Raw genomic sequence first — 23699 nt, forward strand, 5'->3', positions numbered from 1 at the left:
ATTACGAAATCACTTAGAAGTTTAAAATTATGCTACCTTCAGCTTCAATAAGGGACTAAGCCTTCAAATGATCTAGGTCATCATCCGAAATGGCCTCACCATGTCGAAAAGTCCTTTATCAGTTTGTTAAAAGATCATTGAAGAGTAAGTTTCAGATCGAATGTGTGTTGTTTAAGTACCATATCTGATGTTTTCCATATTAATTTTTGTTTGCTGCAAAATTCAGAAAAGTTGTTTTGCATTTTTACGTGTTTGGAATTTTGTGTACTGAAAAGTTATTGTTGAGGAACATGTTTTCGAGAAATAATACAGCTCTTTGCACAAAGTCATAAGAGCTCGCTGTAGTTTTTTTGGGAGTTATGTTTAGTACAAGTCATGAAGGTCATATCGGCTTTCAGTACCGACAGTAGTTTCCGTAATGGCTATAATCTCTTTAGAATTGTATTATTTTAAATGACATTTATTCACATTATTTTTTATGCACACACATCCATATTCCTTGGAATGTCATTATATACAAGCCATGAGAAATACCTACAACGGATCATTGTTAGAGTATGTGGACATTTTCGGAGAGGGTCAGTCTAAATGTGTGATCTAATTAATACTGTATTGAATGTCAGGGACTAGTGTAGCAATAAAATGATTATTTGTTATTTCCCTGATGATTCTTTTAAATAAGAATTCATCCAAGACAGCTGTCACAGGCATATGCACTGACAGTGTAAATTTTTTTTTACAACAACCACTTCCAAAAATTAATTAAAGGTGACTAATGTGATTTGAAATCTGCACCTGCCAATTCTTTTTCAAACATTTTATCCCATTGGCATGTTCAGGCAATGATTACATAAAACAACAAGGAGAAATACCAGAGTTGTATGATTAATATAGTTTACTAACCATTTAATAATCACTTTTATGTGAAGCATCTCTTTTGATTTGTATCATGTCTGTTTGGTTTGAATTTGAAGGTTACACTTCCATTGTGTCACATAGTGAAATATGTTACATTAAAATCTGATTGGTAGTTATTGTTTGTTCAGCTCCACTGTAAAATAATAGCAGCCAATCAGAATTAATTTTAGATTATTGACAGCATGACACCCCCTAATCATGGTATCAGAACTTGATAAAAATAGATACAAAGCACCTGATAAGCTTAAAAAAATTTGGCTATTAAATCTGTAAAGGAACAAGTGTGTGTGTGTGGGTCTCCTATTTGTTGATTAATATTATCAGCAATTAAACGTAATGAAGGGATAAATGAACATTAGCTCAGGATCGGCAGCAGATTCCAATCTGTGTGACTTATAGTCACCTTGTATTATTAATTTGTAGAAGAGGAGTAGGTGTTTTTCAATGACAGAAACGAGTGCATATGACCATGGTAGTTTACATATGCAGGAAGTACAATGAGATGGATCTGGGTGTTAGTCATCTCCCCTCCTACACATGAACTTGTTCCAGTTGAGATTTTCCATGCAGGAGGAAATTGGAATGTTTCTTCTGTTTTGAAAATAACACCTTAATGCATTTCAAATTTAAGTGAATACATGAAATAAGATTTTTTTCATTGCATTTTTGTTTTGAAAAACAAAGGACATGGTAACCTAAATGAGTCCTGCGTTTGATAAAATCACTTTTAACTAATAGGTAGCCTGTTTGGGGTTATTTTTTGTATTACCTTGTCAAGGATGAGAATGACATATGAATAGATAATAAGTCTTTGTCTGTAATCAGCATTCTTGAAATACAGCCAAGATGTCAACACACATAAAAAGGAACCACCTTATGACTGACTGACCATCTAAAGATGAAAAGATCATTTGTGTATCAATAATATATTGAATCATAGGTTTTTTCATTATAAATCATATCGATACACTGCACAGATGTATTGTTTCACCCCAAGTAGTCCAGCATACATATTGTGAAAGAAAAAGCGGCTAATAAATGTCAAAACTTCAAACACAAATGACAATTACAATTAGTTAGGCAGATCCGATCAGCAAGCTTGTGTTATTTTTAAAATTAGACATGGATTTTGAATTTTGTGATAATTTAGTTTCAAACACACAAATACAATTTCTTGAGCATATCCAGTGTGTGTTTATTAGACTCAGATGTTAAAAGTAAGATTTTCTAATGCAATTTACAACTCATATGAGAGAGAAAAATAGTTTGGGCTGGATGAAAACCTTGAAACTGAACTTGCACCAGGTAACCAACAAGAATATAGTTCATCGTAATGGTATATGTAAACTTTCCTTGGGATTTAGCTACAGTGTTTAAATAAATGTATTAAACAGTTTAATTACCTCTTGTTGGTTCGTTGTTTTGCTTAGTTTCTATGCCACACTTATTTCCATGTATTTGTACGTGAATGGCTTAGCATTCAGTGTTTGAAGTGATCTCCTTTCTTCATTAAAACCATCTTTCATGTTAAATCATAAGTGTGTCTTATATTGATTTAATCAGTGTAAATAAAAAGAGAAACTCCAGAGGAAAAAAAACAATCAACTTATCATTATGCAAAGGTGATTGTGACTCACCACAAAGGCATAGAACTAGATTTTTATGGCGGACACACCTGGCAGGGATGTGAGGTCATTCACTCAGTCAATACACAGTTCCTTGTCATCAATCTAAACTTCGCTCAAAGGGTAAATATATGTATTTGTATGTGATATAAGTATAGTGTGTACACTGTATCAATGATATACCACAAGATGTATACATTTTTCATTTAAAGGAAACTCTGCAAGCCTCATTTTCTTTTAATAAAAATGTATACATCTCATCGTATATGATTGATACAGTATATATATATATATATATTATATAGATTATGATTCTTCAAGCAAGATAGGTATTAGTTTAAATTTACTGAAAGACATGGAATGTCCTGGCAAAATTGGAATTTTGCATACTAACAGCTTAATTATCTGATGCAGAATTTGTACCCAGATTATATATCATTTTTATTTGATGATGAACACAACAGTGATTTCCTGTATTGGGGTTAAATTACTAATCATCTACTGTCTTAGTATGGAAATGTATCTTTGCACTACTGATATTTGGATTTTTAATTATGTTTGTGAGATAACTCATCTAATAAATTAAAATAGAAAGAAATGGCCATATTTCTATCAATGGCTGAGTTGTTTTATAAATTTTTGGAAGTAAAAATTAATATTAGGAATGACATTTAATTCTTTGCACTCTGTAATTCCTCTGAACAGGTTTTGAACCTCGTGTGATACCATGCCGTTGGTCCAACACTCTTAGGAATCAAACAGTTGAGAAACACAGGCATAGTCCATTGTCATCAACCCGTGAGGTTGTCAAGCGGCAAGACAGCCCAAGTGATGTGCTGGTTCCACGAGAATTTAGGTAAATTGAAATCTGTGTGGTTATCTCATTTTGAAGGCCAGTCAAGTTGGGAAGGGATGTAGCATTTTAATTATTCATTTGTTACTTTGTGTTCCTTCATTTGTTATTCTCTCAATATTTTGAATGCTATTTCACATGAAAATTGGTATATGGATGCATCACAGAAAGAGTAATTCAGCATTATCAGAACTAGATCATAGTGACCTAATTTGAACACTTTATTGACTTTTGTAATTTCAACTATTTGTTTGTTATAAACTCATTATCTTTAACCATTATTCTCTTACGCATGAAAATTAATATGTTGATGCATGTCAAAGGAGAGTAACTCATCCACACTAAAAGTGGGCCGCTATGACCTAATTTCAAAGCTTTGGTTACTTTTGTATTTTCAGCTGTTTGTTCTATAAACCCATAATTCTTCGACCCTGTATTACCAAAACTTACCAAATGGTGAGGATGCATTTTAAAGAGAAAGTTAAACCTTACAAAAAATACATCTGTGTGACCTAATTTGCATCATGCTTGAGTGACAAACATTTTCAGCTAATTTTCCTCGACACTTGTTACAACTCTAGGGTATTAAAATAAGTAATAGAAAAGAGCTAGATGCAACAATCTTGGTCAGATTCAACAGATAATTTATTTCCTTAGAATACAAAGTGAAAATGTGAAAACAAAAGAACTTACAGTATAGTCAAAATTTCTAGAAAAATCTTAGTTATAATTAGGTCTGTTACTAAAATTATAACAAAGAACATGGTAACCACAATGTCCTTGACTCAGACCAAAATATGTATGTTTACTTCTGCTGATAATAATCCTAATATTAAACCCACATTCATAGAGAAAATATTACTTATGTATTAGTTGTTAACTAAAATAATTTTAAAAAATCAATGATTTTGGTCAGGTAAAAAATTAATTTGATTTTGGATAGGTCAGCTACAAGATAGAATTTTACATAACCCATATCATTAATGAATAAATAAAAAGTTATAAATATTGCAAACTAAATATACATAACAATATAAAATGTATTTGAAATGTTCTATGTAAAATGACTGTATTTGTAATGTCCTATATAAAATATGGTATTTGTAATATCATTTGTACAAGGGCTGTATTTGTAATGTCCTGTGTCAAAGGACTGTATTTGTAATGTCATGTGTAAAAGGACTGTATTTGTAATGTCCTGTGTCAAGAGACTGTATTTGTAATGTCCTGTGTCAAGAGACTGTATTTGTAATGTCCTATGTAAAAGGACAGTATTTGTAATGTCCTGTGTCAAGAGACTGTGTTTGTATTGTCGTTTTAAAATGACTGTATTTGTAATGTCCTATGTCAAAATACTGTATTTGTAATGTCGTTTTAAAATGACTGTATTTGCAATGTCATTTTTAAAGGATGGTATTTGTAATATCCAATGTAAAATATATAGGGCCTTCTTGGTCTCAGAGTTTTCCTCATGGAAGGGAACTTAATATTTTCTGTTGAAAAACATTCAGGTTAAGAAGTACAGGGATCGTCCTGGGCTTCGCCAATGTCGCAAATTGCGATTTTTTTCCTTATTGGCGACAAAAATATCCCATCTGGCGATTTTTTTGGTGACATAGTTTTTGGTTATTTAATTTGTACATACAATCATGGATTTGGACTGGATAAATTAAAAGGCAGAACGAAAGGAAGCCACAAACTTGACTAAGAAATGCATTGGAATCAGTCTGTTACACAAACGATCCTTTGTTCTTATTGACAACCCCATCTTTACAGTGCATTGTTACATCATAATCTGCTTATGCTGACATCTGGGCTGAGTACTGTATGCTGCGATACAGTCAATCATGCTACCGCACTATACCTACAACTGACCGACTTCTGAAGACGCGAATAGAACAGATACAATTAATTGTATGGCTAATCCTTCTGTTGTTTTTTTTTATGCATATACCAATACAATAGTTTTGCTGAACCTTCATAGAAAACTGATAACCTTTGAAGTACCGACTACTGTGTATAAATACAAAGCAAATGGAAAAAAATCTCAATCACAATTACATCTGTCGCCAGTGCAGCATTTTACTCATTGATCTTTTCCTTTTGCCATCAGTCCCGTGTTACGGCTGCAGAGGCTTAAACTCCGCAACAAGAAATAGCAACAAAAAAAAAACAGTTTTGCATAATTAATAATAATTATTTATTTCTCAAAATACAGGAGTGAAAGAATCCCTAAATTGGGTGTGAATTTATGCTTATATATACGGTCCAGTATTGCCAGGTGTTGACTCGTGTAAGTTTCATTCGTGGGAATGGAGATCCTATTTTTCTTGTCGAGAAAATTTATACAGCATTCAGTGATCATTCTTGGGATTTAGGAAGCAATTCGCTACAAGCTTTGTGAAGCTAGCCATAAAAGGGGGGGGGGCTGCTGAGAGACTAATGGTGTCACCTGTCAGCACTGTAGACTGTGAACGTGGATTCCGTAAGATGAACCTCATAAAAACTGACATCAGAAATAAGCTCTGCATCTCATCTCTCGAGAATTTAATGAGAATTAGCATGTACAGATGTGAAAATTTAGACTTTGAAACTGCATTCAACAAGTGGGCAGCCCTAAAATCGCGACGGATCTTCATGTAACACTTTGCAACATTTTGTTAATACTTGTTGTAATTAAAGTATTAACTAACCCATCTTTTGTAATTTTCATTGCCTGTTACGTTAATAGACTAAATTAACACTTGGAAAAATGTACACTACTTGTTTTGGCGACACTTTTTGAAAATTGGCGACAAAATATTGAGGTTGGCGATTTTTTTTGCGACAGCTTTTTAGAAGCCAGGACCATCCCTGAAGTAGGTGATTTCAGAACAACTTGGATACTGTCTGAAAGAAACATTATAGGATGGCAACTTCATCAACAAGTTGTGAGAATAAATGTTAACATTAAATTTCCAGAAATTAAAAAAAAAAGCATTTTTATCCCCAGGGATTGGTCTTTTTATCTTTAAACTGTTGCTATAGCTACCCTATTTTCAAAACCATAAATTGTGTTTAAATTATGTTCACTGAAGTTGTATACAGTCATACTTTAGTCCAGGGAGGTGCAAATAGTTTTAATGATACTGTAGTATAAAAAGAGTCAGTGTTTTGTTTAGGTAGGGCCAGATAGTCTTAATGCTAGTAGTAGAGTCACAGTTTAGTCCAGGCAGGTCCAAATATCTATAATGATAGTAGTATAGAGTCCGTGTTTGGGTGTAGGTAGGTCCAAATATCTATAATGATAGTAGCATAGAGTCTGTGTTAGGGTCTAGGTAGGTCCAAATATCTATAATGATGGCAGTAGAGTCTGTATTTGGGTCTAGGTAGATCCAAATTTCTATAATGATAGTAGCATAGAGTCCGTGTTTGGGTCTAGGTAGATCCAGATGTCTATAATGATAGTAGTAGAGTCTGTGTTTGAGTGTACGTAGATCCAGATATCTATAATGATAGTGGTAGAGTATGTGTTTGGGTCTAGGTAGATCTAGATATGCAGAAAATCAGTTTGTATGGGCCACTTGCAGACAATTAAATTGTATGGGTCACTCGCAGAAAATCAATTTGTATGGGCCACTTGTAGAAAATTAATTTGTATGGGCCACTTGCAGAAAATCAGTTTGTATGGGCCACTTGCAGAAAATCAGTTTGAATGGGCCACTTGCAGAAAAGCAGTTTGAATGGACCACTTGCAGAAAATCAGTCAGAGTGGGCCACTTGCAGAAAATCAGTTTGAATTGGCCACCTGCAGAAAATTTAAATGGGCCACCTGAAGAAAATCAGTTTGTATAGGCTACTTGTGGAAAGACCACTCTGTTGGCCTAGTGGTTAGAGCATCTGCCTCGGATGCAGGAAGTCGTGGGTTCAATCCACGGCTGAGTCATCCCAAAGACTTAGAAAAATGGTACTAACAGCTGCCTTGCTTGGCGCTTAGCATTAAGAGGTTAGTGTTAGGACTGGTCGGCCTGGTATCAGGATAACGTGGCTGGGTGGGACATCATGCTACATGTCTGCGGCACATACTTGTGGAAAATTAGTTTGTATGGTTGGGTATAATTCTTGATTTTCATTATACGATGTATATTTTAATATGTTTTATCAAAAAATGAAGTAAATAGAAGATATGTGCTTAAAATGAGTGAATAATGTATATATTTCATCAAGTGTATGTGAAAAACTAAGTATTTCCATGTGTGGCAAAGCCACAAGTGACAAAAACTTAAGATGTCACCCATTATTCACTCATACCAACCAAGTTTTCTTTTTATTTTATGCTCAAACATACTGGCTAGCAAGATGTACAGTAAAACCCGTCATGAGCGACCTCTGCTATGAACGACCACCTGTCATTTCCGACCACAATCGTAATACACAGATCGATTTTACTATATAAATGCTCTGTTATGAACGACCACCTGCTGAATGCGACCAGCGACTGCTATTTCTTGGCAAATTATGCATTTTGACACTGCGATGAATGACCGCATCGCCAAAAAAACAAAACAGATTGACACCACTGACCATAACTTAATCCTTTGTAAACACTAGAGCTCGGGATAAATGTAGTATGCAAACAAAGTGCACATTAAATAACACTATAGTTGAACAACCATATATCGAGATAAACACCTCTAACCATCATTTAATCCTTTGTAACAAAGACTGCAGGGGCCCGAGTGGCCGAGTGGTCTAAAGCGCTCTCCGTTACCGATCACTGCCATCTCACCTCTGTCTGCGTGGGTTCGAGTCTCGGATTCGGCCAATGTGGGTATGTGAGAAATCTTGCCAGTAGCTTCTCGAGGGTCGGTGGTTTTTTCTGGGGATTTCCCGGGTTCTTCCTCCACCATTAATACTGGCCGCCATGTATAGCCTATCATGTGCTTAAAAATGGCGTTAAACCCTACAACAACAACAACAAAGACTGCATAAATAGTAAAGATTGCTCTAATAAAGTATTTAAAAAGAATTTGTCTTGCTACAGTACCATTTTTGTGAAATTTACAACTCCAGTGTACGGTGTCATTTGTAAACTGCAGTAAACCAGACTAAAGTACATGTCACTAACTGCCATTGTAGTACCAAAGTCATGTGAATAACCAGTAAGAGTAACATCAAAGGGAGTAATGATGGATATACGCAGTCAATTTAGAGGTTTGTATTTTTTCTTTATCTTTATGAAAACTCACAAAACGCTGGTAGTCCTTATGTGAGAAATCATTTGAAAGGGCTTCAGTGTAGGTTTGAGTACATCGTTTGTCTTTCCAGTTAATCCATAATGCCTGGAGGGTGAATGAGCTCATTGTCTTTAATACTAGTAAGTGAGAATTATTTCCAGATTTTTTTAAAATTATTTTTTATTTCTTTTGTTAGTGTTTCACCAAGCCACCATCTGTTTACCCAGGTGCAGATGGTTGCAACCTTTGTTTATCTAGCTATAACGGTGTTGATTTAAACTTCGTCTCAGAATAAATGTATTGTTTCTTGATGAGTTAATTATGTCTTTTGGTTTCATTCATTGGTACATAATATATATTTATTCCACATTTCCCCAAAACCTGATCAAAACTGATAGTCTTTATAACGTCAACACTAATAACAATGGCAGAACCTTCGCTGAAAAAAAGAAAAATTTTAACACTGGAAGAAAGGATTAATGTCATTGAAAGAAATGAAAAAGGGGAGACTGCTCGCAAAATAGCAGTCAGCTTAAGCGTCGATAAAACGCAAGTTCAAAATGTAATCAAAGACAAGGAGTTCATTCGAAACGAATGGCAGAAAGGTGCACAAGCACAGAGGAAATATGCCATGGCACAATGGACAATTTACGGAGATCTGAACGAGCGAGTATGGGAGTGGTTTTGTGTTGCAAGGAGTAAAAACATACCAGTAAGTGGAAAGTTGATTCAGGAAAAGGCAATAATTGTCTCAACAGAACTGAATTACGATGACTTTGCTGCATCAAACGGATGGCTGGAGAGCTTCAAAAATAGATACAATATCACAGCAAGTGTGCTCAGTGGAGAATCAGCTGATGTGAATTTACAGACAGTTGACGACTGGAAAAAAAGACTACCGACCATCACAGAAGGGTATAATCTATGTGATATTTTTAATGCTGATGAAACAGGACTCTTTTACAGAGGACTTCCTGACAGGTCCCTAGTGGTGAAAGATGATGTTCGCAAAGGAGGGAAAAAAGCAAAGGAGAGGTTGACACTATTGTTAGCATGTAGTGCAACTGGAGAAAAACTGGACCCCTTAGTTATAGGCAAATCGCGCAACCCAAGATGTTTTAGGTCATTTAAGATCTGTGGGTGTTGCCTATGAATCCAACAGAAAGGCTTGGATGACATCAGACATCTTTAGTAAATGGCTTGTAACTGTCAACAATAAAATGAAAAGGAAAAATCAGAACATTTTAATTATTGTAGACAACTGCAGTGCACACCCAGATTGTCAGTTTAGCAATGTAAAACTGGTCTTTCTGCCCCCAAATACAACATCTAAATTACAGCCTTGTGATGCAGGGATAATTCAGACTGTCAAAATTCATTATTGGAAGAAACTGCTGCGACACATTCTTTCCAAAATGGATGAGTGCTCTACAGCAACTGAAATATCTAAGACTGTCACTGTTCTAGCTGCCATTTTATGGATCAAGTCTGTGTGCTCTGTCTTCATACACCATTGAAAGGTGTTTTGCCAAGTGTGGCTTTTCTGTAAGTGTTGAAGCCATAATGCCAGAGAGTGAAGAGAGTGAACAAGATGTGCATCCATCAATGGTACCTCTTCTCAATGGCATGACATTGGAAGAATATGCCAATATGGATCACAGTCTAGAAACTTCTATTGTATTCCCAGGGCCTGACAGGGAGAAGGATATTCTTCAGAGAGGTAAATCTGGTGCTTCTCCAACTGCAGACAGTGATAGTGACAATGAGTCATCTGTTGGTGAAATTCTGCCTCAGGTTATTTCACATTCTACAGTCATAGAACATTTAAAAGAGATTAAAGAATGTGCTTTAAAACATGGTGATCCCAAAATTTTGCTTCTTTGCTCAGAAATGGAGATACATGTTCAGACCAAACAGCTGAGTAAAACATGTCAACAAAGAAGTATAATGGATTTCTTAAAAAACAAGTGAATAAGTGTATTGAATAAGATATATATACATCATATCTATTAACTGTTCATTTTTTGTACATATTAATGTGATGTTGAAATATAAATTTTATTCTCGTTTTTTGATAGATGTATATCTTTATTATATAAAGATATTTTGAGAGGAATGCATGCAATATTTAACAAGATTTATGAATAAAGGATATGATACATGTACAGTGAGTATGGGTATTATTTATTTTTCAACAATGCTAACTATTGACCCTGAAAACCAGTCCGTTTTCACACACCTCTTATGAGAGACCACCTGTCTTGAGAGACCGCTTTTGGTTGGCAGAAGGGGCGGTCTCTCATAACAGGTTTTACTGTACTGTATTGTAATAGCAGATTTCTTACTGGATCCCGTGCGATGTCAGTGGTTTGCCATTTATGTTCAGCTGTTTTTTGTGCTTATTCACACAGAAACTATAAACAGTTACACAATTCACACATTGTTGGATATGAACTTTTGTCATCTTTTTTGGAAAGTGGCAATATTTACCACTCAGCCATGTAAGCACCTAAGAATAACTTTAAATCTCATGCTTATCATTTTGATGCAGCAGTGAAATTATTTATCTTATTTCATTCCATTGAATTGTCAATATTATTTTAATTGAAAAATCCATTAATTCTAGCATAAAATAAATAATAATTGGCTTGATTGCATATTTTGCAACAATACTTGACTTTGCTGTTGGTTAGTCATTTTCTTTGGAATTGTATTTGGGAATTTCTAATTGTTTTACTCCAAATATATATTTTATATAGCATGGGTTTGTTTAGTGAAGGTGTGCATGGACAAGGCTTGTTTAGCCTAGGTTCATACAGTCTAGGCTTGTTTCGCCAACGTGTGCATAGCCAAGGCTTGTTTAGCCAAGGTGAGCATGGCCAAGGCTTGTTTAGCCAAGGTGAGCATGGTCAAGGCTTGTTTAGCCAAGGTGAGCATGGCCAAGGCTTGTTTAGCCAAGGTGAGCATGGCCAAGGCTTGTTTAGCCAAGGTGAGCATGGCCAAGGCTTGTTTAGCCAAGGTGAGCATGGCCAAGGCTTGTTTAGCCAAGGTGTGCATGGCCAAGGCTTGTTTAGCCAAGGTGTACATAGCCAAGGTTTGTATAGTTTATATCAGTATAAATTTTCACTACTACCTTTCCAGGTTTGTTCATCCAGATTTTTTGCCCTACCCATTATGGAACAGAAGAGACAGAGTAAGGGAGAAACTTGAGAGGGAAGATATGCTGAAGAGGAGGGCAGTAATTGATATTCCAGAATTCTACGTGGGTGAGATTAATACAGTCCTTTTACACATGACATTACAAATACAGTTTTTTTACACATGACATTACAAATACAGTCCTTTTACACATGACATTACAAATACAGTCCTTTTACACGATATTACAAATACAGTCCTTTTACACATGACATTACAAATACAGTCCTTTTACACATGACATTACAAATACAGTCATATTACACATGACATTACAAATACAGTCCTTTTACACATGACATTACAAATACAGTCCTTTTATACATGACATTACAAATAGGCATTTTACACATGGCATTACACATACAATCATTTAGCTTACCTGGTTGTATGCTTCTTTGGCCATCATCAGCTTGATATTGTTTTTTGCAACATCTCAAAAACCACTCAGTCAGTTTACACATAATTTACAGGGATAATTCTTGTATTAAGGACTTTCAGATTTGTTCAGTTCATGCTGATCCATCATTCAATATGGCAATCACAGCTATAGATAGAAAAACCTTTGAACAGCTTATCAAAAACTGCTTGGCATAATTTGCTTAAATCTTCCTGGCATAAAGGTCTTTCAGATTTATACACATGATTTTGATCCATTATCAAATATAGCTACTGCTGCTAAAAATAGACAAGCAATATTGGATGTTCTGTTGCATTTAATTTATTGTTGGTTCATAAAGATTTTTAAAAAAGGTTGCATGTGATTTGAGAAGTACATCAGGTAATGTATTATTTTTTGTTAAGTTCTTTTAATTGTTGATCATGTGTGAGATTTCACTTTAGTAAAATAACTTGTTGTTGTGAAGAGGAGACAGTGACCTATTTTTCAGACTCGATTAATCATATCTACCAAGTACATTTTTAGGACTCATTTGCATGCCCAGTCTGAACAGGTTTGTAGTCATAAGTTCCCACCCTTGCAATTCTGTTGAAGATATACATGACTGAAATAAATATTGCATGCCTAATGCCTTTCAATTAAAGTTTTTTCCAGAATGTTCTTGATGCAGATCATGTGACATTTAATTCAACTGTGAATCATGCTACATAAAACTTAATAAATCTCTGAAGCAACATAGATTGACATCTTGTTGACTTACAAATATGACCACTGGCATGTAATCCCTATTTGTATCTTCTGAAAATGTAACAATTTAATTATCAATTGGGCTGTGGTTGCCCATCTTTTTAAATAACTGACACTGCAGTAAAAGAAAGTCGGCATTCCTTGCCTTCACCAGCATGAAAGAGTAATTTAGTATAGCAACATTGTGTCACTTTGTCACATCAGCGAGTCAGGAGCGCTTCTCAAATGGATTTTGTGTACATTTACATAAAAATAGCTGAAATACCTTCTAAAATCAATATACTTCACACCATAATGTGTAGAGCAGAAAACTCTAAACAACTTTTCCAAAAATAGTGTTTATCAAAATTTGATAGAAAGCATCTAAACATTAGGCCTTTATAAAGTTTAAGTGTATAGATTGTACCATTAACATAACCCTAACCTAATCCTATTCCACCATCAAACATAATTCAAGTTACTGCAAAATAGACAAACTTTGAACTTCTAAAAACAAAAACGATGAACAAAATCAGACCACAATGGACAGGAAACACCAAAGCATAAAGGGCTTACAAGCTTATACTAATGATTAGTATTAATAAATATAGAAAAATCTTTAAACAACTTCTCAAAGAGTGATGAACAAATGTAAACCAAATTTAAAAGTTAACATTATTGTATGGATAACTTTGATTTTTATACAGATGATGTCAGGCCACCTTCAGGTATGATCACCAATACAAAAAAATTCATACAGAAAGGATTCTGGCCCAGAGGACTCTCAAGACTGTATTTACTCTCACTTATACAGAAAGCATTCTGGCCCAGAGGACTCTCAATATTGTATATACATTCACATATACTGGAAGCATTCTGGCCCAGAGGACTCTTGAGATTGTGTTTAGTTTCACATATGCAGAAAGCATTCTGACCCAGAGGACTCTCAACATTGTATTTACTCTCACATATACAGAAAGCATTCTGGCCCAGAGGACTCTCAAGACTGTATTTACTTTCTCATATACAGAAAACATTCTGGCCCAGAGGACTCTCAATATTGTATTTACTCTCACATATACAGAAAGCATTCTGGCCCAGAGGACTCTCAAGATTGTATTTACTTTTCATATACAAAAAGCATTCTGGCCCAGAGGACTCTCAAGATTGTATTTACTTTCACACATGCATAAAGCATTCTGGCCCAGAGGACTCTTGAGATTGTATTTACTTTCACATATACAGAAAGCATTCTGGCCCAGAGGACTCTCAAGATTGTATTTACTTTCATATATAGAGAAAGCATTTTGGCCCAGAGGATTTTCAAGATTGTATTGACTTTCACACTGTAAGATGTAATTGTTTTAATGTGTACTCAGTTATGATATTTTAAAATGTACCTACTACCAGATAAAATCTTGGACTTTTTGAGGGAATGTGGTATTTATATAAAAAAATTGACTCTATATTTTAAGGATTTTTTATTCCTATATCTTCTATTTCACTTACCTTTATTTACCTTTCATCTCTAATCTTGCTTTACTACACATTTTAATCATTGAGATAAAACCAGTATTGTGCTGATGGGCCAAATCAGCTATATACATGTACAAAGTTTGCCTTGATGCTATCAGTGATAACAGCCATTAGCGAAAATAGGAAGACCCTTAAACATTCATTTTTTAAAAGTACTAAACAGAATTACACAGAATTTGAAAGACATTCTTGCTTTAAGAGCTTTCGATTAGATCCCATATTGTCACTGTTACTAAAAAGGGAACAACCTTGAAACAGCTCTTTTTCAAAAACTACTAAACAGAATTTGATGAAAATTTGACAGCAAGCACCATATCATGAAGGGTACCAGTGTTATTGACACACTGTCAAGTACAAAATTAAAAAACCTCAAAACAACTGTTTCTTTCTTAACATGTTTGATCAATGGTGTTTCAAGACATTTTTACAGATGCATCCAACTTACTCAGATTTCTTGGCCATCTACTCTTGCATTTCAGCATTTAGCCGATGTCAGTCAGGAGAAACATCTTGGATCTCATTTGTAATCTATATCCCACTGATTAGGGCTGAAGTTAATTGGTAGTGAGATTTATTGGATAATGACTTTGAAATGTTTCTGGGATTTTTGCTTGTATGTTTTCCTAACTGTAATTCTTTCTTTGTGTTCATTCGTATTGTATGCCAGCTTTTGTTTTTTGTTTTTGTTATGAGATGTAATGGGATCATCTGGTATTTAGGTTGTCTGGGTGCATGTTTCTGATTCCATCTCATAATGTTTTAATGAACATTTTATCCAATCCAATTTTGATTTAGAATTAATGATCCTAAGCCCCCTTTTCTTTCTTTACTGTTTTGTCCCATACAGCATTTTTAGCATTTCTGACGAGATCATGGATTATATTTGTGGCAGTTCTGATCATTGTTAATCTAAACTTTAAGGATCCAGGTTTCCTTAAGAGTAAGCTTGACTTTTCCTCACCACAATCACCAATAATGTCATCGTCATTGTAACTACAATGAAACCTGTCTTGGGAGACCACCTTTTTCTACAACAAAAAGCCCCTCAAGTTTCCACTGGTCACCATGTCAGTATGTAGGGTTCCTTTTGAACAACGGTTTTTGTTCCATATCTTACCACTCTGGTGGCCTAGTGGTTAGAGTGTCTGCCTCTGATGCGGGAGGTCATGGGTTCCATCCCCGGCTGAGTCATATCAAAAACTTACAAAAATTGTACTAACAGCTGCCTCTTGGCGCTCAGCATTAAGAGGTTAGTGTTAGGACTGGTCAGCCTGGTGTCAGGATAATGTGACTGGGTGGGACATCATGCTACATGTCTGCGGCCTGATGCCCCAGTGCTAGACATCACTATAAATGTCACACTGCAGACATCATCGTGGCGATATGACTGAAAAACTGTTAAAGCAACGTTAAAAAAATCCAAATCACACATATATTCCATATCATTGTTTTAATGAACCTTTTATCCAGTTCAATACAAATGTGAAATATATAATGATCCCAAATTCTCCTTCTCCCCATGCAAAACAAATTTGGTAACAAATAATAGTTTTTATCTTGATTGGTCATTATCCTTGTATACATACAACCATACATCTATCCGTTCATCTGTCCCACAAAGCTTGGTGAAAGATTGTGCAGAAAGAGTGCTGCATCAACAAATAAACTTTTGATAACACTTTGCTCACTTGATTTCTCCTCGTTTCTTTTGCCAGTCTAGCTATTTTTTGTGCCATAAGTCCTGATGTTTTCTTCTTTAATTGCCATGGTCCCTCATGGCTTAGGCCATCCGTCATTCAACCTCGATCATCATACAAGTATTATAATAGCAGTGGTTGACATCAATCACTGGCCAGGACTATCTGCTTACCTGAGGGTTCCAATCATGTAATATGAGCACACCTAACTGGCTGCTACTCATATCACATGAGGCACTGACTGGTGTGATTAGAGGTGGCCTAATTGTCTGTTTTTTAAACAGTACTTACTGTGAAACATTAATTATAGTTGACTTTTTAGAAATGGTAATTACTGTATAACATTAATTATAGTTGGCTGAATAATTTTTTTTTTAATTACCAAGGCTTTTCACTGATGTTTGATAAAAGATTTAATTTTCTTTTTCTGTTTTTTTCTTCTTCAGGGAGTATAATGGCAGTGTCAATTGCAGATAAAAATGCTCCTGGCAAACAGAATCGATTTGTTGGAATCTGTATTGAGAGAGCAGGCCATGGTCTTAATCATTACTTTGTCCTTAGGAATGCTATTGATGGACAAGGTATACCACATTGTTTTTTATGTTGTGTTTATTTCTTTTTACTATTTCATATGACCCCAACAAATTCAAACTTTCACCTGATCTCTTTTTAAGGACATTAAGATTGGTAAGCCAGATTTAGAATTCCTACCTCATTTTCATTTTCTCAGTTTATTTTGCCCATAATCACTGACTTAAGAGAGCCATGCACAATAGATCATTTTACAGAATTTCACACCTCATAATTTGTTGAAAAATTTTACATATTTGATTTTTTAATATATGTACATAAAATTGAGTTCTTAATTTAGAGAACTAATACCAGTACTTGACTGTAGTCTTTCCATATGTTAGTAGTGAGGATTACCATGACAACCAGCAGTAATTACATACAATCGATATCTAGTCTTATAAGAGTTTTTCAACAAAAGAAATTGTACAAAGAAGCTGGACCAAAGATAAACAAGAATGGGTGTTTTGGTAGTGATGAGTTGCCATTAAATAACAAGAGGCTAGTGTCATAACAAATATGGTAGTGGTGAATAGCCATTTAATACTGAGAGACTAGTTTCATAACAAGAAATCTTGAAAGTATGTTATCTGTAATCCTCTCTGTAGGGATGGCTACATCAGCATGGACTTTTCACCAGTTGACTTCTTATGATACCTAGTTGATCCTAAAGGAAAATGATGTTGGTTACACATCCGTTATGGCTGCCATGATGACTGTCTTAGTAATCTTGTTGTTACTAAATGAAAATGGGGCCAGTCATACATCCAATATGTCTGCCATGATGACTGTCTTAGTAATCTTGTTTTCACTGCTTTCCCTGAATGGACAATAATTATGAATTTAGGTTTTCACCAGAACACATCTGATGTCTAATCTGTTGACTACTCTGTTGGCTTAAGTTGTTAGAGTGTCTGCCTTAGATGCATGAAGTCATGAGTTCGAGCCCCAGCCAGGTCATACCAAAGACTTATAAAAATTGAATTTGGAGCTCAGCATTAAGAGATTTGCATTAGGACTTGTCAGTTAATAGGAAGAAATGAATTTATCTTGAATTCTTGGAAATTCTTTTCACCCAGTAAAGTATCAGTCCCTTCAAGGGACTCATGGTTATTTAGACAGGCACTAAACTTTATATTTTCCACTATAAGAATGGTTTACATTTTAATTCTTTTTTTCTTTGCTGGTTCATAAAGAGGATGGAAAGCCAGTCATTTTCTAGAAACTTGCATTTCAACTGATTTCAGCCATGAGATGTACAAAATATTGCAAGTAAAATGAAGGTCAGTCCCAAAAAAAGGAATTTCTGAAAAGGATTAGTGCTGCTTCCTTGCTGAAAGTAATGTGACTTCTTGCCTGCCTAACCAGAGGGTCAACTTCGAGTGCTGAACATAATGTGACTTCTTATCTGCTTAACCAAACCATCCAAGCTGAAGGATTAATTTTTCCCATGCCAGAGGGATCCAATCATTTTTTGGGGAAATACAGGTCAAATGTGCCCAAACACTTGGTGTACATGGCCTGAGAACTCCATACCGCTACTGAGGGTAATTTTGTCAAGACACTGTGACTTGAAATCATATAAGTTAATATTTAGATGTATCATGTGAAGCCAAACGTAGGTCACTATATTTCATGAAAGTTGGTCACTGATCAATATTTCATGATCCAGGAATTCAAAAAGTAGTTCATTGGTCGATATTTCATGATCCAGTGAATTAAAAAGTAGGTCACTGATTGATACTTCATGATCCAGTGATGCAAAATGTAGTTCAGTGATTGATATTTCATGATCCTTTGATGAAAAAAGTAGGTCACTGATCTATATGTCATGATCCAGTTATTTTGGTTAACCTATTCAATTAGCTAAATTTCTCAGCTACATTTGTCTTAGCAATCACACAAGTTGGCATGTAATTGTATCAGGATTATTTGAGTGTTCAATTTTTATGAGTGTTAAAGAGCGTTAACTAAAGCTTTCATATCTTGTCAAAATAAAAAATGTGCTTTGATGAAATTGCAAATGAAGCTAATAGTACTGCAGTAAGTGTAAATATATAGTTATAAAATATTTGTCAGCAACATTTAATTTCTAATTTAAATTCTTTCAAAAAAAGATGCAGATGTAGATGTAAGTGCATAAGTGTGCTTGTTTCTTATGTTTGACAAGAACAGTGTCACAGCTTGTAAAGGGCTCAGAATGGTCTATAAAAAATCTGAACCTGGATTACCTTGGAAAGGAATTTTGATCCTGTGAATTTAGTGGCAGCTTGAAAATTATTTATTTTCAAATCCATTGTAATGCATTTACATTTTGTTCCATTTTCATTTATCTTTGGGGGCCTCGAGTGGTCTAACGCACACTCCATTACAGATCACTGCCTTCTCACCTCTTGTCTGCATGGGTTATAATATCGGATTCAGCCAATATGGTATGTGAGAAAGCTTGCCAGTAGCTTCTCATGGGTTGGTGGTTCTTTTCAGGGTTTTCCCGGGTTCTTCCTCCACCATTAATACTGGCCGCCATGTATAGCCTATCGTGTGCTGAAAAATGGTGTTAAACCCTACAACAACAACATCATTTATCGTTCATCATTCTGTGGTTTTCATTTAATCTCTCTATTGTTTTCTTAAATCTATTTACCTTTTAGTATGCATTCATTCTGCATATTATTTTATTTGCATTTATTCTGCCTTGTTTGTTTTCATTTTGCTTTCCGTTTTCATTTCAGCAGGAAAATTATCCATTTCATGCTCTGTATATATTGTGCTTCAGTGATTTGTACTCATCTTTGGTCTGAGGTTAGTTTCTCATGGTTAGGATTTGCATTATGGTCATTTTCTCGGACACTATTACTGGTTGAGTAACATTTGTATGCCACTGCCTGTGGTTCATAAGAAATGAAAAACTTGAAAGTTTGGTTGGTACGACATGAATAAAAATATCTTTCTGCAACCTATCCATAATGCCATTGGCAGTTTTTTTCTTCTTGCCTTAAATTATTTAAATATCAACCAGTTTAAATGGTCTGTTTCAGGAGTGGAGATCAAATATGACATGTACAATCCCTTATTACTGAAGATTGAAGTTCTGAAGTTGGAGAAAAGACTGGATCCCCAGCTGTATTATCTCAGAGATGCACCCCTGGAATACTCCACATTTCGGTTTGATATGGAACCAGTCCCAATCCCAAAAGGAGCACACGTGCCACTCAATGCAATAAAGGTACACATTGTGCATTAAATCTCTTATGTATGTCATGTCATGGTATCCATATTGGGTTTTCATTAAAAGAATTCTTTTGATGAACAGTTGGTCCTAAATGAAATTGGTGTTGGTCTGACTGTAACAAGATAACTGGGTTATATTTCGGATTTACAACAGAACACTTTTGATGGTGATACAAATACAGTGTTTAATGATGAATGACTTGAATGGGAAAAGAATTATGATTAATACGTGTGTGTATAAGATCCAGATATTGGACAAATTAACATAATCCACACGAACCTAATAATGCAACAAATGAAAATACAAATAAACGACCTTACACATTACAAGAACAAAGGTGAGTGATTCAAAGTGACTTCACACAACAAAAAGAATAATGTGTTTTACTCAAATAGTAAAAAATATGTGGTACTTTACTTGTATATTAAACTGTATTCACTCAAATAGTGAGAAAATGAGGTATTTTACTCAAAAAGTAAAATGATGAAAACAAAGCTACAGATATACCAAATATCTTTACAGTCCCAAAACGCTGGGTATTACAAACCCCCCAAAATTAGCTCATGGCTAAATGATTACATGTATGGAATTACAGTCACCAGCACACTTGGCTACCAGTCATAACCAATACATTAGCACTAACCAATACATTAGCACTTTTGTGATGGAATGTTAAAAACCAGACCTAATTGACATTGTGGTCAGTCAAAGGTAATTGCATTCATTTTTGTCCTTCACTGAGACATTCCAATAAAGAAATTGATAATTATCACTCTGATGTTGAATGGTCATAATTTGAGCTGTTGTTGTTGTTGTTGCTGTACTGGTTTGTGAGATATTAGCACAAACAAGAATGAGTGATTTTCATCAAACCTAGTTTGTGGATATATCGAAAGAAAATCTGTAATGATACAACTTCATTGAAAAAATTGAAAATATTACTTACAGATTTAATCAAAATTGTGAGTTTATCTTGACATCATCTGAGACAAGTTCATGGATCTTCAGTCCATGATATGAGGTTCAAGGTCAAGGACCCTGACAGAATTTTGTCATGCACTTTTATTTGCTTTTCTTCTTGGGTATTAATACTTTATTTCTTATATGATTCCCAGGAAATGAGAGTTGTTGCTGAATAAAAATTGATCAGCCCTACCTAGATTGAATGAATTCTCAAGATGCAAACATTTCAAACAATTTTGTTGCTGAATGTGGAGATTTTTTCCAATACACTATGATCAGAAAGTACTCACTAGGACAAGGGAAACAACTCTGATTCAGACATGATCTGATTCTAATTATATTTGAATGTTGAATATTTAATTATCATAAATATTCTGTTCAACATGATCACTAAAAATTCATATAGCAAATAAGTGTAAAATACACTGTGTGAAGCATCTCTAGCAAGCATAATACTGCAAAGATATATCCAGTCATGTAAACAATGGTTGGTAAAGCGGTCCAGATCATAGGTTGTAAATTATTTAAAGCATAATCTAAAGTTGTCTTTTTCAATCATGAGACTAACATGTCTTGAAGCATAGTCAAAAGTTGTTGAAAGCATAGTCTAAAGTGGTCTGAAGCATAGGTCTAAGGTGGTTTAAAGAATAGTCTACAGTGTTTAAAGCATAGGTCTAAGGTGATTTAAAGAATAGTCTACAGTGTTTAAATCATAGTCTGTAGTGTTTAAAGCATAGGTCTAAGGTGGTTTAAAGAATAGTCTACAGTGTTTAAATCATAGTCTGTAGTGTTTAAAGCATAGGTCTAAGGTGGCTTAAAGAATAGGCAACAGTGTTTAAAGCATAGTCTGCAGTGTTTAAAGCATGGGTCAAAGGAGGTTTAAAGCATAGTCTACAGTGTTTAATGCATAGGTCTAAGGTGGTTTAAAGAATAGTCTACAGTGTTTAAAGCATAGGTCTAAGGTGGTTTAAAGAAATGTCTAGTGTTTAAAGCATAGGTCTAAGGTGGTTTAAAGAATAATCTAAAGTGTTTAAAGCAGAGTCTACAGTTTTTAAAGCATAGGTCTAACATGGTCTAAATTAATCTAAAGCATATTCCTAAGTGATCTGAAACTTAAGTCTTAGGTGGTTATAAACATGGGTCTACAGCATAGATCTAATGTGATCTAAAGTAAAGTGTAGATGAAGTGGCCTTAAGTGCAGCTCTAAAGTAGCTTTGAATCTACAGCCATGGGTGAAGTTTATCTAAGTCCTAAAGAAAAACTAAAGACCATAAAAAGAACAACACCACCACACATTCTTTGTTTCTCATAGATCGGCCTGGACGCAGGTAAAAAAACAGTGGTTAAAAGGCCAAAATGAAAGGAATGTACTGATATCATATTCTTTGACTATACAAGTCATTTTTACTAATGGGATGTTCTTTGACTGTACAAGTCATATTTACTGATGGGATATTCTTTGACTATACAAATTATTATTTACGGATGGAATATTCTTTGACTATGCAAATCATTATTTGCTGATTCGATATTCTTTGACTATACAAATCATTATTTACTGATGGGATATTCTTTGACTATGCAAGTCATTATTTACTGATGGGATTTTCTTTTTACCTAACAAATCATTATTTACTGATGGGATATTCTTTGACTGTACAAGTCATTTTTACTAATGGGATATTCTTTGACAATACAAATCATTATTTACTGATAGAATATTCTTTGACTATACAAGCCATTATTTATTGATGGGATATTCCTTGACTATACAAATCATTATTTATTGATGGAATATTCTTTGACTATACAAGCCATTATTTACTGATGGAAATTTCTTTGACTATACAAGCCATTATTTATTGATGGAATATTATTTGACTATACAAGCCATTATTTATTGATGGGATATTCCTTGACTATACAAATCATTATTTACTGAATATTCTTTGACTATACAAGTCATTTTTACTGATGGGATATTCTTTGACCATACAAGCCATTATTTATTGATGGGATATTCTTTGACTATACAAATCATTATTTACTGGTAAAATATTCTCTGACTATACAAATTATTATTTCAGGTGAAAATGAATCCACGTCCTTGGTGTCGAAGGTGGGAGAGATACAATCTAAAAGGAGTCGAACCTTTGGATGACTATATAACAGAAAAGATGAAAAAGCAAATGCAGCATCCACAGATTGAGAAACCGTGGGAAAAGCATGACCTTATGCTTAAAGCAAGGAGGTCAATTGATGACAGAGAAGTAGATCAAATCATGAATGAAGTATACAAAAGTAAAGAAAAAATTCAGAAAGAAAAATTACAAAAAAGAGGCCAGGAAGGTAAAAGAGAGGCGAAAAAAGCCCAAGAAGTCAAGAGGTGAAAATTAAGTATAAAACTTTGAAAACAAAGGAAAAATGTTTTATTCTCACTACAGTGTGTTTTGAAAATAAATCTGCTTGTTATCAGTCTTATTGTTTCTCCGACATAGTAGCATTGGTATTGATTTTTTAAAATAAGAATTGTTCAACAGTTCAAATTGGGAAAATATTACATATGTATGCATGTAGGTCATTCAGATTCTCATATAAGATAGTGTAGGGACTTAAAACTTCAGATATTATTGGTTTATGATTTGCATAGGCATCATCCTTTGATTTGAATGAAGCAAAAATCAATGATAGCAAGAAAGACATAGACTGCTGTAGAGAATTTCTTTGTCTTGCTTAATGTGGGACTGAAGAAACCACTAACATG

The 23699-nt window shown here is 34.6% G+C and overlaps 1 protein-coding gene across 1 annotated transcript; it reads left to right on the forward strand.

Annotated features, from left to right (window-relative positions):
• On the forward strand, window positions 1–23411 carry LOC149773643 (large ribosomal subunit protein bL19m-like). The gene is made up of 6 exons (XM_089946233.1): window positions 1–144; window positions 3249–3399; window positions 11754–11878; window positions 16616–16750; window positions 19778–19965; window positions 23023–23411. The coding sequence occupies exons 1-6, from the start codon at window positions 90–92 to the stop codon at window positions 23323–23325; spliced, it is 957 nt and encodes a 318-aa protein (XP_089802359.1). The 5' UTR covers window positions 1–89; the 3' UTR covers window positions 23326–23411.
• Window positions 23412–23699: the final 288 nt, after the last annotated feature.

The sequence above is a fragment of the Sinohyriopsis cumingii genome, unplaced genomic scaffold (genome assembly GCF_028554795.1).
Source record: "Sinohyriopsis cumingii isolate HCF-2022 unplaced genomic scaffold, ASM2855479v2 utg000622l, whole genome shotgun sequence".
NCBI lineage: Eukaryota > Metazoa > Mollusca > Bivalvia > Unionida > Unionidae > Sinohyriopsis > Sinohyriopsis cumingii.

Bases quoted from the DNA above. Each gene is read 5' to 3' on its own strand.
- LOC149773643 (XM_089946233.1), top strand. From the start codon at position 90: ATGGCCTCACCATGTCGAAAAGTCCTTTATCAGTTTGTTAAAAGATCA. The intron at 145-3,248 runs GTAAGTTTCAGA...TCCTCTGAACAG, and splicing joins TGTTAAAAGATCATTGAAGA to GTTTTGAACCTCGTGTGATA. The intron at 16,751-19,777 runs GTATACCACATT...GGTCTGTTTCAG, and splicing joins GAATGCTATTGATGGACAAG to GAGTGGAGATCAAATATGAC.